Source organism: Actinia tenebrosa, unplaced genomic scaffold, assembly GCF_029948245.1.
Source record: "Actinia tenebrosa isolate PJP-AT-01 unplaced genomic scaffold, QUT_ActTen_1.0 PGA_scaffold15__27_contigs__length_11533743, whole genome shotgun sequence".
Taxonomy (NCBI): domain Eukaryota; kingdom Metazoa; phylum Cnidaria; class Anthozoa; order Actiniaria; family Actiniidae; genus Actinia; species Actinia tenebrosa.
In genome coordinates, this window is record NW_028292575.1 from 10,699,027 (window position 1) to 10,717,266 (window position 18,240).

The following is an 18,240-nucleotide window of genomic DNA, read 5'->3' on the forward strand; positions in this document are numbered from 1 at the left end:
CTCCCCAATTTTTTCCCATCTTATTTTATAACTAGTATTACATTACTTGATAGAAACTCTAGATGATGACCCTCCAGAAGTAAAAGCACATGAACGGTTAGGTGAAGTCCTGTCTATCCTAAAAGGGGTCCTCAATCAGTACCAGCCCCTTCATTCTACTGACATATTGGCAGCGGCTGGGACATTAATTAATAAAGTCAAAAGTCACAACTATGAGAAGTCTGATAAAGCCCCTGAGGAATTCTGTGAATCTATTGATCAACTTGCATTGGCCTTCAGTAGTAGGTAGGTCAAGTGATAACATTTATGAAATATTAATGAGTAATATTTGATATTTAATTTAATAAAACTTTGTTATTTAATTTTAAATTATTCTAAGTCATTATAAAAACAGTTATAAATCTTGTATTCTGATTGATTGAGATGGCATGCATTATGAGAGCACAGAGTATGCATGTGCACTTTCTGTTTCATTATTTGCTTCTAAATAACAGCTACAAAAAGAAATTTTAAAAACCTTACTTTCTGTTCTGTGAGAAGCTATAACGCATTTGGGGATTATCAGAACACTTGATAAGAGTTTTTCTCTAAAACTTCTCTTGTGTTTTGCCAATCCCCTTGTGCTTTTTAACTGCACACAGCATGTCCACCTTTCTTTTTCTTCAAGACAAGAGAAAAGAAAAAGAAAAAAGAAAGATAGAAGTAGAAGGGAAAAGTGAAAAGAGAGCAAAATAGAAGAAATCTTATAGTATGTAAGAAAGAAAGAAAGAAAAAATAAAAGAATAAAAGAAATAATTAAAATGAAAGAAAGAAATGAAAATAGAAAAAAAGTAGACAAATATAATAGCGCAGCGCACTGATTCTAAAAATAGCTTAAAGATTTGGACAAACATTGCATTCTGTTTAACCACTACGAGGATTATACGAACCGATTTTATTATTTTTACTTAAAGTTACAATAATAACCCATGTATACTAAGATCAACTGGGATCGGCTGTGAAAATTATCTGCTGAAAGTAAACTTGTAAGTTTGTTTGTCCGAATTTCGCCTTTGTCTTCGTTTTTATGACGTCACGACTGCGCTGCGCTATTGTAAAATATCTTAGATGGGGTTCCTGTGTTGCTCTCAACCACTTCCTGTTCTTACCTCATGATCTAATGTTGAAAGCAAAAACAACCTCAGAACATCCCAATAAAACTGTCACATAACATGATTCAAACCATGCACAAATACCTAAAGAATGCTGGAGCTTGAAACCAACCCACAGACACCATATAACGATCTATATACTGTAGAGTAGGTCTGTCTCTTCATATCTGGTCTTGGTACTAATCATATATGTTTTTAGCGTGTCTGACTTTCTGATGGGCGATCAAGACATGCCTATATCGGCATCAAGAGAACATTCTAGGGTAAGGTTATCTTAATCTCCCCAAACCACTACAATCTCATCACATATTATTCAATCTCATCGCATATTTAGTCCAATGATAAAATACGTATATTATAATAGTTCAATGTTTACCATTTGAAAATATTTACTGTTTACATGATGACTATTTACTCCTCTTGTTTCGATTATGATTTTCAACAATTTGCCTCCAATTTAATATTGACTTTAATGCGAATTTATCTCATGGGTTTCCTTGCTTCTTATTTTAATTATCAAAATCTTCAGACATTTTTAAGACTATCTTTGTGAAATACCTCGTCGGTAGTTGTACCACAAGAATACAACGGATGGATCGTTTGGATTTGAACGTACAGCAAGTATGTTTTCATCCTGTTTAAAGTGATGATCGATGAATTCAAAGGATATTTCACATAGTTTCTTAGCATTGTTGATCGTAATTCATAAGCACATGCAAACAAAAGATGTTTATGTATTTATTCATTAAGATCATTATTGCATTGTATTTTTTAACTATTTTTAAGCATGTTTGATTTAAAAAGCTAGATGCCGAGGACCAATTTTGTACAGTGATATAAGCGTAACGCAATCACCTAATACTAGATAAAGTATATATAAATGTTTGTAACACAACGGAGTCAAGCTATTTGACCATAAATAGCGTTTTTTGGGATGCCTTTGCGTTTTATTCTCTACTTTCACATCCCCATAATACTTTGCGTCTTTGGGGGGTAACCAGAGGGTAAAAACCCACTTATTTTGCTGAAGGCTGATCAGACAATGTTGAAAATACCTTGTTTGGTATCCAAAGATAAAATGAAGAAGTAAAAAACAGAAAAAGATAGAAGCTTGAAGACGTTCGAGGTAAATTTTAAACATCTTTGTAAGTCAATACATTTTCTGTAAGACCAAAACTCTTGATGATCTGTACACGCAAAAATAACTTGGAATAAACTGATAATCAGTATTGTACAGATAAAAGCAGGTATAGTATAAATTCAATTAAGAAACCTTTCAATTTGGGACAGTTTTTTGATTGGTTATCCCCAAAGACGCAAGGCATTATGGGGATGTGAAAGTAGAGAATTTGTTAATTTTGGTCACGCATAGATTATACAGGCAAATGCACATGGACAGAAATGTGTCGGCCAATGCTCGTAAAAAGTCCGAACAACAAGAGAAACAACAACAACTGAAACAGCAATAACGTCAAAAGCAAAAAAAGACACCAGCAACAACAGCAACAAAAGTAAAAGCAGCAGCAATAGCAACAGTAACAACATCAACAAAATGTGTGGAAAGAAGCACAAAACTCCGTCTTTTGTCAGCAAAACCTTATGTTCTTGTATTTTCTTTTGCCATGGTTTTAAAGTAAGGGCTAGCTAAATAGCTAGATCATCTTTCCTCCGCTATGTACATGTTTTCCATCCAACTCGTCATACCCTCAAACAATGTACAGTATTTGATTAGTCGTCGTGCTGTCTCAATCCCTTCTCGTGGTATTTGGCCCAAACTCAAACCCCGGCCAACCAGCTATTCTTTCCCACACCCACCACCTTTACCCCTTAAGGGATGATCACTTGTAGCACATTACTAGTAGTGTACATCTAACTCGCTTGCCAACATTGTGGTTTTGGCGCCATAGAAGGGATTTTTGATAATTTTGTACACCTAGTTGGAGCCTAGGCTCCCAGGATTACTTGGTGGTGTTTTCCTGTAATGCACCCTTGAGACTACGAACCTAAATACTTATTTTAATCGTAAGCTTCTAATTAGGAGACAAAAGGACGGCTTGTGTAAAGAAGAATAAGACCGTGGAGAATTCTATGACTAACGCATCATGAGCGATGCATATGTGATGAGTTGAGGTGTGTGTGTGTAGACTGCTGGCAGGATGGAGTTGAAATATCAGCCAATATCAGTGGTAGACGTTCGTCTATTTGTTTTCTCTTTTGTTGTTGTTGTTGCTTGCATTCATTACGCGCGCTTGGCGTATGCAAAGTGTGTCTTCCCAGTAGCCATTTGTGTGTGGTTTACGACTTTTGGGTCACCCATAGCTTCGGGGGCACTCATGGTTCTACTTAAAGATCTACTTATAGATTTGACTGGTGATTAAAGAGCAAAGTATGGGCAAAGGAAACCAGAACATGTTCAAAAACTCCGGTAAATAGTTTGTCAGTGTTTGGTTCCCGGTACAAGTCATGTCTTCATACGTCAACTAACATACAACTCTTCCAACTTGTAATGGAAATTAAACGACTCGTGACTTTGAAAGACAGCTTACTTGCTAGTTTTACCCTACCCTTTATGGGTGTAGAATATTCTGTGTTCTCGTGTTTGAACCGGGAACAAACGAACAAGGAAAATGGGTTGCTTTATAACTGAGTATAGCATGTGATACTGGTGATGATTCATGCTTGACTAACTCACTTCCGGTGACCACTCCTCAAATCTCCTCCTGTCAAAATTTCTCCGAAAAAGTGCGTCTTTAGGAGTTTTATGATTTCGAAAATTTCAACTTTTGACATTTGTTTTCTGTCTTGTTTTATTGATATACTTTTATATTAAAAAATGTATATGATAATTTTAACTTTTATGTAGCTGTCCGTAAAGTTATAACTGATCTTAACCTGAATTACTTTGTGAATACTTGCATTTGTGTCGTTGGTTTGGCGGATAGCGAATATGATAATGGAGAGGACCGGAAAACCCTTCGTAATAACTTACATTTCTATTCTTGGAGCTGTCAGCATCGGTAAATCAGATTGTGTATCACAACTTTATTGCCTTTTGTCCTGAAACACGTCTAGGGTTTCACTTTGAAAACCGCATGAATTTTGGACTTTGTTTCTATCCACTTAACAGCGTGTCTCACTGTACAACAGATGTACTAGTTGGCTGTAGCGATTTAATCGTGTTACTTTGACGAATTTTATCTTAGTTTTTCAAGAAAATAAGGCCAAATGTTTCTGTTGTTGGAGGATATTACGCGTTATAAGCCAGAACCGATGACTTGTTTCTTGCAGTACTCTTGCATACCAATGACAAGAAGACAACTCTCTCTTGATGTAAGTCAAAGTACTTTCTCTCCTAAAGAGTTTATATTTCATTTCTGTTTATATTCAAAGAAGTTGATTATTTCCTGTAGAGAAATGAAAACAATAATAGTCTTATTTTACACGAAATTTAAACCGCTCTTTAGAATTTTTTCTCTCACTTTCGAATGGAGAAAGACTCATTTTTCAGATACACCGTTTGAGGTTGTATTGTCTTTTCAAACTTTCTAAGTTAGTTTATATTTAGCTCAGAAAAGGAGATTAATCGAAAGAGTGAGTTTTTATAAAAAAAGACGATCAGAAAGATTCTTTTTATAGTTTGGTATTCAAATAATATCATTTAGTAAAATTATTTTGGTGCTGACCTTCGCCAAAACAAATCTTTTAAGTCTCTTTACTGTGATAAAAACTGCACGATAAGCGTGAGAGATTATAACAGAATCGCCACTGTTATTTAGCATTGTTTTGATAACTATTGACTTTATCCTTTATTCTTATTCTTTCTTTTCAAATACTAATTCTCGGGATATTTTTACATTCTCAACTCGAGCCTCATAAGGGGCTATAATAAGATATTATTTTTAGGTCCTCATTATCGCATAACTCTACTAAAAGCGCTACGTTTAGAATTCATTGAGATATCTTAATCCCACCCTGACCTGGCATGTTTACATTGCTCTGTTTTTGGTGGTTTAGCGGGATTTTCGGTCACGCTGCTTTTAGCTGTCAACTTAGACAAACTTTTCGGTTTTTGTTTCAAACTGACGTCACTGTATGACGTCATTTTGGTGGGATGAATTCTTGGAAACAACGGGACTTAGCTTTACTTTCCTGTTCTGTCAACCGATACATTTTGACAAATTTTGACATATGGAGCTGTTTTTCAAAATTATTTTCATTTTTTGGGGGAGGGGAGGGGAGGGGAGGTATGTAGTCATATTTTCTCTTTAAATTTCACCGTTTTTGTCATCATCATAAAGGACAAAATTCACTATACACTTGCTGTTGCATTCAAATGGCTTTCCATTGTTATGCTGACCAATCAGGACGTATCGAGTTATCACCGCCACAGCGTCTACGTCCTTTAGCACCGGCTACGAAAGTTTCGTATTCATTACACTCACGTTACAAGGGATAGACATTATTGGGTCACGTGTTTATTTCCCGTCATAATTACGGCTTACCAGACACGGGGTCGTAGACTCTTTGCCATTAAGTGGCGGACTTAATCACGTGACCGGTGAAATGTTTATACCACAGGAATCCCGTAATGTCAATTGTTTCATCTCTTCTTGCTTTGTAGTCTCTGGAAGACTTTGCTGATGATGACGAAGACGATGATATGTATCAAGAAGAAGAAGAAGATCTTGAAGATGAGGATGATGAAGACTATAAAGAAGACAGACGAGTGTCAGATAAGAAAGAACCATGTAAGATAGATATTTTGGTCATATACTCATAATGGATTTATTATGTGAATATTGCTAACACCATCCTTCTCGTTTTCACAGCTGTTGATAAATCAGCCCAGAAGGCCAATGAGTTGGATAAGAGGTTATTTGGACTCGAGCACGGTGTAGACCTGGCGTTACAAAGAACCAAAGTTTGGTCTAAATATGCCAAAGATATCTCGACGTACCTGGAAAGAAGGGCACACCTAGGTAAGCCTGTACTATAGCATGCGGTGCGCACACTGAAGAAAGATACTGGTAATTAGACCAGTCTGTTTGCTCTATCAGTAAATTCGCTCTGGTTTTGTTTGTGATACTGTGAATACCTTTGACCACTGTTTTCATTGCTACATGAGTTGATCGAGACAGCAGTAGCGCCATGGATATCGGGAATACACTCATACCGTCTCACCGCGGTCCCCATGTACTCTTCATTTACTCTAATGATATACTTGATTGACGGAAATGTGTTGCCCGATATTTTTTCATGTCGCGACTGTTGTCTTGAACAGCACGTAGCGACAGATTGTGGTAACAGCAGATTTAAGCTTTTGACATTTAATTTCTGTTGTTCGTTTGATGTAGAGCAAGAGTTTACGAACAAACTTTCAAAGTTGGCCCAAGCAACCAGGACAGCAATCACTGAGGAAGTAAGGAAAACTCTATCTTTGATCTGCGCGGCAACCTGAGGGGCCTCAGTATCATGTACATACGTACCCTGAAGAGTCTTCCACTTATCGTGGTTGTAAAGCGCAATAAGGAAGTTGTGGAAATGTACCTTTGTAAAGTAGGTTTACCAAGTGGAAATGAAAACGTACGCCTCGCAACGTTACAGCGGACGCAGTTTCTGCAATTAGCGATTCCTTAGACGCGACTAGCCAGCGAGCCAACGAGCCAAGGCACGGCACGGCACGGCAAGGCATGGTGCAGACATGCGTATTTCCCATTAATTCCCTTACTATGAAGTGGAACATTAGAAATTCAACTTGGAGATTTATATCCCGATATCCAAATCAAGTCAAGCGCTGGCGCAATTTTGAACGAGAAAGGATTTATGCGTCATGTTACGATCTCTCTTTTGTACAGCGGTATCTACCATTCCAGTCCATCTACGTGACGTCACTGGATCAAGACATCGAGTACGCGGAGAATTGCACCAAGACTTACAACGCACTTTTGACCTCTAAGTTTCTTGAGGTAGGTTGAGGAAAAAGTTGTGACTTAGTGCGTGAAAGACTAAAGACTGTAGAATCTGTAATCTGACGATGACATTAAGTAAATCTTTTGAGGTCTCAATCAAAAAAATTTCAAACAAAGATTGAAAATTCGGAAAAAACCGTCAAGGAAAAAAAGATTATTAAGTTTATTTTCAATTTTGCAGCCTTTGCAGACAAGAAGAACGTACCATGAAAGAAAAAGAAAGGAACTAAAGGAAAGCTGGACAAAAGCTTACAAGAAACTGGTAAGAAACGTTTTTTATTTTTCAATATTCAAAGAAAAAAAACTTAAGAAGAAAGAAGCTAAATAAAAATGCGTTAGTCAGTGAGCAATACGCCTCCCGTCGCTTCCCGTTCACGCACAATAATCTCATCATCTTTCTATCCTCCAACAGCGAAAAGGGAAAGAGTATTTGCAAATTGACATGTAGAAAATATCAAAATGGGATGACCAAACCGACTTCGGGATTTTTTCCCTTTTTGCGTGAGCTAAATCTTGACTTATGCATCATAATTTTTCAGAACGAGGCCATTGGCAAACTAGAGAAGGCAAAGCAATCTTATTTCATTAAACAGCAAGAAATCGAAAAGGTAATGAAGTTCCTACCCCCTCCCTCGACAGTTTTATTCATTGAACTTGAAAATCTCTTCAGCTATAACTGGCCCTTGGTTTCCTCCCTCCGCGTAAAAATCAACGTGTGAGTTGAGCGTTGTGTGCATAGAATATTGAAAGAAGTGGTAGTGCGTGTGAGCGAAAATTGTCCCCAATTAGTGCGTAAGCGCTAGAACGACTAGACACTTCAATAAAAGTGATTTATTTATTTGAGAGAATAGTCTCTTCTGAATATGACTGTGTTTTATAGCTTGACTCGTTTGTACAGGTTTAGCCTCGTTTAAGAGCAAATCATTTGCGAAAGTCAAATGTATATAGTGTACGACTTGAATAATGCCAATGTTTTGAAATTCCACGGACTTATGATGTTATCTGTGAATGACTTACTTATGAACAAGGCTAAGAGTGTGAGTGGGTCTGTGGTCTTTAAAAACAGTCGGTATGTCGCGAATGCGCCGCTAATTGGTCTATAAGCAAGTCTAATGATAGTCTAATGACACTTGACACTTGTGTTTTGTAGTTCAAGTCGCTTTCAGACTCCAAAGATGGCCAGGAACTGTCTGCGTCATTCACTCGCATACAAAAAAAGAAACAAGAGGACTTGCGAAAAGCTGACGATGCAGAGGAGTGGTACAAACAGTGCGTCGGGGAAGCGAACGTCAGACAACGTGAACTGATGAAGACTAAAAATCACGTGTTGGTTGAACTGCGTCAGCTGATTTACCAATGCGACCAAACCATGAAAGCGGTGAGTAATGTTATCACAGTACGGAAATATCGAGATCTAACTGAAGACGTCGGTTGAAATAACCAGTTCGCGCGATGCGTCAGGTCAATGCTGATACAATATGAGAACGCTTGGACGAACGATCATGGTCACGGTCACGCTACGCCACCATCACAACCTTTTCAGAGAAATAAGAATCTTCTGAATGTATTAAATGCACAAAACCAAATAAATCCTAGATAGTTTCCAGTTGTAGGAATACTGGAGTCTGTCGTCCTCTGCCTTCCTTTGAGGTGACATTCAGTGTGGTTGGATCTGATGACGTCATCTATATCCTGATGACGTCATTAGTGGTGAAGATTCGATTTTTAAACTGATGTCTCATGTTAAGTGATCTTGTTTACATCATCATGTATTGTAACTCTGATAAGGGATCCTTATTTAATCTTTAGGTAACATGTAACTCGTGTATCGTAATCACATGATGAATCTACACACTATTGTCCTAATGACGTAATTTAGGTTCTGATGACGTCATCAATGACCTTAAAGCGGACCTTTTAAGTATTCTTGTATGATATTCTTGTATGATTATCCTGTATGATACTAATGATTATGGATCATTATTATTTCATCTTTAGGTAACGTGTAATTTCTTTCATATGATGAACCTTCAATCCACTCCTTCGCCCATCCGTTTCCAGTGTCTAGAAGAAAGTAGTCGAGCGTACGAACCCGGCAGTCAGTTCTCAGACTTCGTTTATGACCAGCTTACTAGTTCCCAGCCCACAGTGGAGAGAGTGTTTGGCTTTGAACCTTTTCAGCCAAGCAGCAGTGGAAGGTCAGTAAGCATGAACTTTTCGCAGAAGTTTTATGTCTCTCTTTTCTCTATCTTAACTACTTGAGATAAAAATCTTTACGCTAACTTGTATGGGCATAACTTTGTGTGCATGCTGACTAAGAGAAATGCAGGTTCTGCGACCACAAAATTTCCCGCCATTTTGTATGAGCATGCGCAAAACGTTTTATTGCTTTTCACACCATATTACTTGCTGATATTTTAACTATATTACTGATTTATTTTGCCTTTTTCTTCCAAAGTTCGGACAGACTAAACCTCAACACTCGAAGCAGCTCAGAAAATCGACCAAACTCACCATTCTCAAGCCGTCGAAACCTAAGCCTCAATAACTCACACCCGCCCTTAAAAGCCTGGGGAAATAACCTACATGAGAACTTGAGTGATGTTGAGAGCACCGGAAGTAAATCTGCCCCTGTTACGCCAGAGGGGAGCCCCGTAGCTTCAAGACATAACAACCGTCCTCATCGAGCTTTGGATGAAGATTCATCAGACGATTCGTTCAGTGGAAAAGGTATGGATTTTTTTCTGGTTCAACTAACCTCTTTTTTCAATTGCCTTTCCATAAATCCATCAAGTAAATATTAGAGCTCCTGTTGATAACCGTGAATTATTGTACATTTACTGAAAGGATCAACCCTGTCGAAATAAAAGCATCTATCTAAAATAGTAGCCGCCATTTTGGATAGGGCCCTGGCCTTGAGTTGAAAAGGCTAGGCTACCTAGTATAGGTTTTTTGAAAAAACTGTTATCATGGTAGTGCTATAATTTATCTTCAATACTGACGGCTTCCATGAAAAGGTAATCTATAATAACTTTTTTTATACTAACAGAAACCCGTGCACCTCGCAAGCCTAAAGCTACAGGTCGTAGCGGAACGGGTCCATTCCAGAACTGCCGCATGTCAGCAGCAGCGCAGACTCACAAGTTTAAGAAGCTTCGAGCACCTTCCAGGTGTCGTGACTGTGACAGCTATGTGTACTTTAACGGCGCTGAGTGCGCGGACTGCGGGCTCACGTGTCATCGGAAATGCTTAGCAAGAGTCAAGAATCGTTGTGATAAAAAGGTGAATAAACTCAACCCTCCCCACTGAAGACAATATTTTTCATTGCCCTCCCCTACGGGTGAAATTTGTCAACTTTTACCCAACCAAAAACGTGACAATGAATTGTAACGCAATACGTTTTGTACTGTGTTTCAGCTCAACGGTCCAGGGAGTCGCGGCTCTAACTATGTAAGTTGATTTTTGTTACATTATTTTCCTGATATCTTGTTTATTTTTGGTAATTAATCATTACACATCTTTGATTGCAGAATGTTGGTCGACGCATGACAACATTTGGTGTTGATTTCGACTCTCATTTACGCGCCACCTTAAAACATGGCGAGTATGTACCCTACATCGTTTCTCATTGTGTAGACGAAATCAACGATAGAGGTACGTCACGCAAACATTGTCACGCACGTCATCACTGTCACGCAATAAATTGTCACATTTATATATTTTACAACCATAATAACTTTATTATTTATAACGCGCTTTTCCTAGCGCTAAACCATCACGCCCCATACGGGCTTATCCTTTGAGGCTCGCACCACACGCACTACAACACTACATTCTGTATTTACAATATACACCCCTCAACTTACATGTCGAACTTATGATCTTCAGGGCTGCAGTACAAGGGAATCTACAGAGTATGTGGAGTGAAATCTAAAGTCGAAAAAGTTTGTCAGGTAAAAACGTAGCAACACTTTGGAATCTGAACGCCCTTGTTCTTTGATCCAAGCGCGCAATCACAGACCCAGACTCACCACCTTAGCTATGCTAATCAGCGGCCTTCTATTTGCAGATTTTTGAAAACAGCAATGGAAATGTAGACCTTCAAGACTTTCAACCCCACGTGATCGCCGCAGTACTCAAGTTATATCTCAGACAGGTATAAAACACAGGGAACACAATAGCACAAAAAGTGAAAACCGATAACCGATGGTCTGATTGTCTTATCTTTTTCTTTACTAGTTACCAGAGCCTTTACTGACCTTCAAACTTTACCCAGAATTCATCAAAATCGCACAGGTAAGTCAAGGTTTTTTTCATTTAGCACAGGGGGTCCAATCGCTTTTTTATAGAGCTTTATTAGTTTGCAGCAGTTTGATTCCAAAATGTGATGATTGCTGACAGAAGTATCGCGGGCCGCCATAAGTGCGAGGCAATTTCGGATAAATGATTTGTTTATTTCAATGTTAACAATCCGCCATACGTTTGACAGCACATTTTGGAATAAAGTATTTTGTGCATTAGCCTTATCGCGGGCTCATAGGTCAGCAGGGTGTATCGCGGGCGCGCGTTCAATCAGGAGCCAATAAATTAAATGAACACTAGACGTTTGCATCCCAGAATGCATCACAGGATGAAAGCGGTAGTCTCCAAAGTGAAGACATCTCGCGCAAACTCCGTGAAGTTGTTGTCAAGCTTCCAAAAGCAAACTTCAAGACAGCAGCCAGGATTATTAATCATTTGAAACTTGTGGCGGACAACGATAAGGACAATCAGATGTCGGCGAGTAACCTGGGAATCGTGTTCGGCCCGACGCTTCTACGACCCCGGTAAGACATTAAGGAGAATGATTTGTTTATTATGTTGTCTTTATCATTGATCTAGGGGCTCTCTCGATATTAGGGTGGAGTCTAGATTTGAAACTATGATAGACCAGCATGTATAAGACCAAAAGTGTTTGTGTGGGGGAGGGGGTTGAGATTTTAAAAGTTCTAAAGCTAAAGCTCCCCCAGCTGGTCTCTCTCCGGTTCCTTGTCAAACAACGAATTTTGCTGGAACTAATGCTCGAGGAACTCGTACGACGCAAAACATCTATGAACGTCTAAGGCTAAATCTACTCTCTTTTTAGGGAGTCAGCCAACTCGGATTCTGTTAGTATGCCAGCGTTAGTCGATATGCAACACCAAACGAAAACTGTGGAACTTCTCATAAAGAACCCAGAGGTTTGTACGGACTTTTACTGTGGGTGTGGGGGGAGGGGGATTATCATTGTTTTACTTAGTACGTGGGAGGGGGGATTGGGGTAATTTTGTCTACTTTTCCAGTGGTTGTATTCCTCTTTGATTTTATGATTTTAACGATCAAACCTTGTGTAAATGTTTAGTATACTGAATCAGTATTTCTTGTGTTTGTTAAGGTATTTGACGAGCCTGGAGAAGATGACCCTGCATCACAAGAAACACCAGTAGAGGTGAGTACACCACGTGATAAAAACTCGGACACAAAAAGATTGTGCTGGGGAGGGGTGGGGATGGTTGTCGTAATATTTCGGTATGCTACACGATCACTCTGTTTCGCCGCACAGGTGGTCATTTACAGAAGCCACGCTCCGGCCCTTTTAAGATTGACGTATAGATAAAAACTCCATTGACATTTGAAAAAAAAAATACGAAGGGTTTTGATAAATGGCATTTCACTATAAAGTATTGCTGCTTTACTTCAGGAGTTTTCATCAGTTGAGCGAGACAAGAATGGAAACGAGGTGGGAAATGTCTGCAGTACAAGACCTAAAGGTATGTAAGACCCAACAGACAATCCACTCACTCCAACAATAACCATATGGATATTGAAGATTACGTGATGCTGTGAAAAACAGTCTTCATGTCTTGACCGTGTCGTGTCCGAGCGTTGGGAGTTGGATAACCAGGAATTTCACGCTCTGTGATTGGTCTCTTGTTCCTTTACTTTTAACATATACGAATTCTACTCTAGTTGTGATTATAACTGATAATATATTTGTTGTATATTACCGTTCCAGATATAAAGATTCCAACGACCCAGGTGACCACAGACGATAGAAGGTAAAAAATACATAACTGAAGCATATGCATATTGTTCCTATTGAAAAATGAAGCTTAGTCTCGTTTGAAAGGGAAACAGCTGCGCATGCGTTTATGATCATTCACATAATGCCCCTTTATATTTATCATGACCGCGATCGAAATCCTCACTCTTGGGCTAGCTGTGGTTTGCATCTGTGGTTGGTTGGTACACAGACATATATACCACCATTGTACTATATATGGCCAACATTAATCCATTCAAAATGATGAAAATGATAATTAATAATCACAACTGCTCGTCATTTTCATGAATCACTGGTCATTTTTCATTTAAACAGCTCACTACTCAACATTCCTGTTTCTTCTAAACGCTTACGTAAATCTAGTTCGCCTGCGTAAGTATATTATTCACGACCGATGACCTACGTTTTCATCTTGGACGTTTTCCTCGATCATTATGAGGATTCTAACTCCAATCGGCTAAACTAGAACATAGAGGAACCAGAAGAGTGAGAGTGATGGAGTATTGAGAAGGTGCTCCAGGTGTCTAAATTCATTACCTTTGAGGAAAAGTTAGAATTCTAAAATATCGAGTCGTTGTCCAGGCATCTAAATCATTTCTTCATTCTTACCGAGTCACATTACTAATTGCATGCAGCATTAGTATTAGTAGCATTGATATTTTTATGCGTCTTGTTCATGTATCATTGTATCATGTTCAGCTTTTATGCCCCTCGTCATTATAACCTAACCCAACGTGAAAATCTGGTTCTACCGGTTGAACCAGAAGAACCAGTTAAACCAGTTGATCCCGTAATGAAGGCCAGTAGGAAGTAAGTAATCGCTAATCTATAAAAGTTCAAAAAGAACTTAATACTACTGACCAACACTAAACAATCTAACTCGACTTACACTAAACTGACATAAACTAAGCCGGGCTCAGTGGTTGCTATGGTAATGATTTACTATCGTTTTTGGTTTCCATGGAAACTAAAGAAGAAATGGTATGGTGGCCGTTTTTCTCGGGCTTCATGTCACCAACATTGTTTCTTTCTTTTCGTTTTCATCCTTTATTTATTTTGTATTGTTCTCTCTTGTGTCACAGCAAACTTGGTTCTCAAATCACTCCAGTTCCACGATCTGCCTACGTTACCTCTCCTCCAGCATCGTCCCCGTAAGTAACGTATATCACATTAAGGTGTATTTTTGCCTGCGGTACCCCTGTGTTATCGAGTAAAACAATCTCGCCGACGAGCCTGCATCTCTTCTAGTCTGCGGCGAAGGACGAGGGAAAGAAATTTCTTAATTCCTTTCCTCGTTCTTTGCCGCAAGCCAGAAGAAACGCAGGCTCTGGGTAAGAGATTGCGAGTAAAATAGGCGCTTGTATAATGCGCATGCGCAACACTCAGAGGGTTTTTGTCTTTGAACCAATCAAATAGCAAGGAGTGCACGCCAGCATCCAATAGCATTACTGCATGGAATACCATTTGAAGGTGCCATACTTTACAAGTATGCCGGAAAGTTTAGAAACTTATGTACCTTAATTTTTTTTGGTCTTGACATTCATCGAAATTGATCTCACTTGATTCGTTTATTCTTTACAGGAGAAATGAATACTTTGATTTACTTTCAAGGCCAAATGAAAGACCTGAGGTGAGTCAAAAGACAAAAAAGCCAATTTTTATTGTTACGGGATACCGTACAAAAGCCTCTCTCAAATACTCTGCGCATGATTTCCCACTCTTCACAAACTCTGCTCGAGAAACTCGCTCGAGAACTAACATGAAGACGTTATTTAAACGTTTTTTTCTTTCAGAACGAAAGAGCTCAACAGTATGCATTACCTGAGTTCTTACTTCCGGGTACCACTGCGGAACAGGAAGACCAAGACGAAGAGGATGATAAAGACGTTGATGACAGCTATGACGATAGCACTCAAGGTAAGGATTTCGTTTCCTCTTGGCATTTGATCACGTGATCTTGGTTGGATGGCAAAATGGGGCTAAATTCCTTGATACTCTTTCACAAATCCCATTTGTATATCACATTTTTTCTGGAGGACAAGCTGTAACTGCCGCGTGCTGTCATCCAACATGGCGAACATCATTGATTATTATTATTTAATTTATCAGGTACCAGTGGCTCTCGTACACCGGACGACGAGTTAAACAGTTTAAGGGGAAGCCTGGGACGAGATGGTTTTACATCGAACGTTGACAGCCAGATGGAGGAATCTCCTGTCAATCAAGGCGAATCACGTGACTTCATTCCAAACTCGACTTCTGAGATGTCATTGATATCAATAGACTCCTCCGCCTACTCGATGTCTGCCAGTTTTGGGTCTGACACTCAAGATGATAAACTACTTCCAGACCTCTCCGAGGCAGAACCAACCAAACGAGAAAAGTTGGAAAACTTTATGAGTTCTCAAACTGACACGGTGCTTACGAAATCTGTCGATGATATATCTGTCCCAAACTCCAATCGTCCTCGACCAAGCAATCTTGGGCTATTGAAAAGAAATTCTGATCTTCCTGGGATGATGTCACGACTTAATTTCTTTGCCGTTAGCTCTAAAACATCTGAATCAAAAGATTCGAACAAGCAGCCAGCTGAACCAACCTCAGGGACCAAAAAACGTCCGGGAATCTCAGATGCTCTGCGTGAAATGCACGTGGTTTATGATCCTTTGATTGCGAATGCTGATAGGATAGTGACAGGTAGCCAAACCTCCATTAAAGAAGAGGAGCAATCGTCAGGTGTTGTCAAGGAAACGCCCATTCCTGACACCCCCCTGGAAGATAAGGAGCTCCAGGAAAATGAAAAAGAAACGAATGATGAGAAAGAATGGTATATGACAGAACAGGACGAGATAATCGAACCGAATACTGAGAACAATATATTAGAATATCAACCACCTTCCATTGAGATGCAAGATGATTTAAGTCAAGAGTTAGAATCAATTCCAGCCTTCTCGGCTTCGGCACCACAGGAGCAAGAAACAGCTGTTTCTGAAAAAAGCTTTGAAAACAAAGATGAGATAGACGCTGCGCCGAAGAGCTCACAACCTGTGGCAAGAAAACGGCTATATAAGGCAGTTGATGCTGATGGAAAAGCTGTAGAAAAGACACGAAACCAGCCTACTCGCGTGTCGGTAAAAGATCGTCTCAAGCAATACGAATCTCCAGAGAGAGCTGACGGCGCTCGAAAAACTCCGTCACCTCCCTTGGCAAACATTAATATCTCCTCTCGAAAACAAATATTTGAAAACAATGAAAAAGGAACATCTAGGAGATCTCGAGAACAGAAAACCGTTTCTTCTCTCGAGAGCTACGCTTTTGAAAAAACAGAAACTCACAAACCAAAGGAGCCAACGGCCTTTAAGAGTCGAAAAGTTGATATTCCGTTTGAAAATACAGACTTACAGACCGAAAAACCCCAAGAACAAGACCGTAAGAAAATGCACCTAACATCGACAAACTCATACCCTTTACGAACATCTCCGAAAGAATCCCGACGTTCTCCTCGACTGCAATTTCCCGATGAGTCAACGAAAGAAGACCGAGAACCCCAATTCGTTTAGAAAATAATCTTATAATGTATATGATTGATTTGAATATAATTTCTCAATTTTAAAATTATGATTGACCAAATAAGATTTAAATAAGACATACTTATAAATAATGAACTTTGTATTAATGAAAAAAATCACGAATAATCTCATGAGAAATATCCCAACTGGCCGAGAGGGACTGAGAATAAGACATTTAAGTAATGCTCCTAATAAGAACGATAGCGCTTTCTATTGTTCTGCGGCATATCGCTTGCCCCACATCAGAATTTTGAGATTTTCTACTGGGGATGTATCAACCTATGGAGAGATGTTTGTGAAAAAATATGAACTAAAAGTCGCTTCTTAAGAGGTTTACTTTTGAGTTTGAGGTTTTCAACCAATCACAACACCCAAAAACAATAGAAAGAAAAAGCCTCAAATTTGTCATTTTCCCCACATAGAATTTCTGTCGTATTGAAGTACAGAAGATTTATCACTAAAAGGGAGTTTGTTAGTAGTTAAATATCACAAAAAATATACTTCTCCATTTTTCGTGTTTCGACCAATAAGAAGATTGGTTTAAACAATACTACAATTATCACCTTTCTACATTCCATGCCGTTGAGTGCTATCGTTCTTATATGCATTGTTACTTAAAACACACCCTACGCTATGTTTGGATCATAAAATTGGTATTGTACAAATATTTTAGATAACAAAAAATCAGCATTAGCAAGAAAATCATAAGATAAATATCTTAGCCTTTTATACAGATTTTTTATAAAGAATAATTTTTAAAATTTCGTGTAAAATTTTCAATCGTTTTTAGATTCAAATGTAGGCTGGTCCTGACACTTAATTTGTACTACTCATTTTCAATCCATAAACACCTCACTGTACTCATAGTATATATTAGAAAAATGCTGACAGATTGTATTAAAATAAACTCTTAAATATTTGTTTATAATGGTTGATTTTTTCAGCAAGCAATATTAAGATAATCGATACGACGAACTTTGAGACATAAATACACAACCTTCACCATCTGTTATGTCTATTAATTGTAATGCTCTAAGTGTGGTACCTGCTATTGAAGACTAACATCACCACATCAAACGTTTCTTACCAAAAAAATTTACCGTTTTTTTAATGAAAAATTACAGTGCAAATTGCGGTGAATTTGAAATTTCTTTCTTTAACTTTCGTTAGAATTTGTTAGAGAAAAATTAAGCCTTTTTTTTACCATTGGGTAAAGATATCCCCACCCTACCCTCCCTAAGCATAAACCCCAATTCAAAACGATCATGTAGGTAGTTTGTTATGTAACGCTGAAAAAGGAATTCGAAAAAGCGAATTTCGCTATTAAATTCAAAGGATTCAAAGAAAATATAGAGGTTGTTTTCGAAAGTTAGCAACACGAGTATTTTAGGACTGGTTCATTATATATTGATATATTCATACCTATAAAGCCCCTGTTGAAGGGAGGAGCGGTATGCCGTATGTGAACG

The 18,240-nt window shown here is 38.6% G+C and overlaps 1 protein-coding gene across 5 annotated transcripts in view; it reads left to right on the forward strand.

Moving 5' to 3' along the window:
* Positions 1–17,686, forward strand: part of LOC116301685 (uncharacterized) — a 25,095-nt gene extending 7,409 nt beyond the window's left edge. For 2 of the 5 annotated variants that reach the window (XM_089030298.1, XM_089030299.1), the window contains 27 exons: positions 54–285; positions 1,351–1,414; positions 5,773–5,899; positions 5,981–6,130; positions 6,506–6,570; positions 7,007–7,117; positions 7,302–7,382; positions 7,660–7,728; positions 8,271–8,498; positions 9,119–9,318; positions 9,579–9,850; positions 10,170–10,402; positions 10,538–10,570; positions 10,651–10,774; positions 11,009–11,073; positions 11,190–11,276; positions 11,360–11,416; positions 11,723–11,946; positions 12,246–12,339; positions 12,534–12,587; positions 12,840–12,909; positions 13,155–13,197; positions 13,518–13,574; positions 14,285–14,353; positions 14,784–14,832; positions 14,996–15,119; positions 15,312–17,686. In XM_089030298.1, coding sequence (XP_088886424.1) covers positions 54–285; positions 1,351–1,414; positions 5,773–5,899; positions 5,981–6,130; positions 6,506–6,570; positions 7,007–7,117; positions 7,302–7,382; positions 7,660–7,728; positions 8,271–8,498; positions 9,119–9,318; positions 9,579–9,850; positions 10,170–10,402; positions 10,538–10,570; positions 10,651–10,774; positions 11,009–11,073; positions 11,190–11,276; positions 11,360–11,416; positions 11,723–11,946; positions 12,246–12,339; positions 12,534–12,587; positions 12,840–12,909; positions 13,155–13,197; positions 13,518–13,574; positions 14,285–14,353; positions 14,784–14,832; positions 14,996–15,119; positions 15,312–16,762 — 4,433 coding nt within the window. In that variant the 3' untranslated portion in view covers positions 16,763–17,686. Of the gene's footprint in view, positions 1–53; positions 286–1,350; positions 1,415–4,298; positions 4,482–5,772; positions 5,900–5,980; positions 6,131–6,505; positions 6,571–7,006; positions 7,118–7,301; positions 7,383–7,659; positions 7,729–8,270; positions 8,499–9,118; positions 9,319–9,578; positions 9,851–10,169; positions 10,403–10,537; positions 10,571–10,650; positions 10,775–11,008; positions 11,074–11,189; positions 11,277–11,359; positions 11,417–11,722; positions 11,947–12,245; positions 12,340–12,533; positions 12,588–12,839; positions 12,910–13,154; positions 13,198–13,517; positions 13,575–14,284; positions 14,354–14,783; positions 14,833–14,995; positions 15,120–15,311 lie in introns of those variants that run through there. The other 3 variants (XM_031710776.2, XM_089030300.1, XM_089030301.1) reach the window with 3 other exon arrangements.
* The last annotated feature ends 554 nt before the right edge of the window (positions 17,687–18,240 follow it).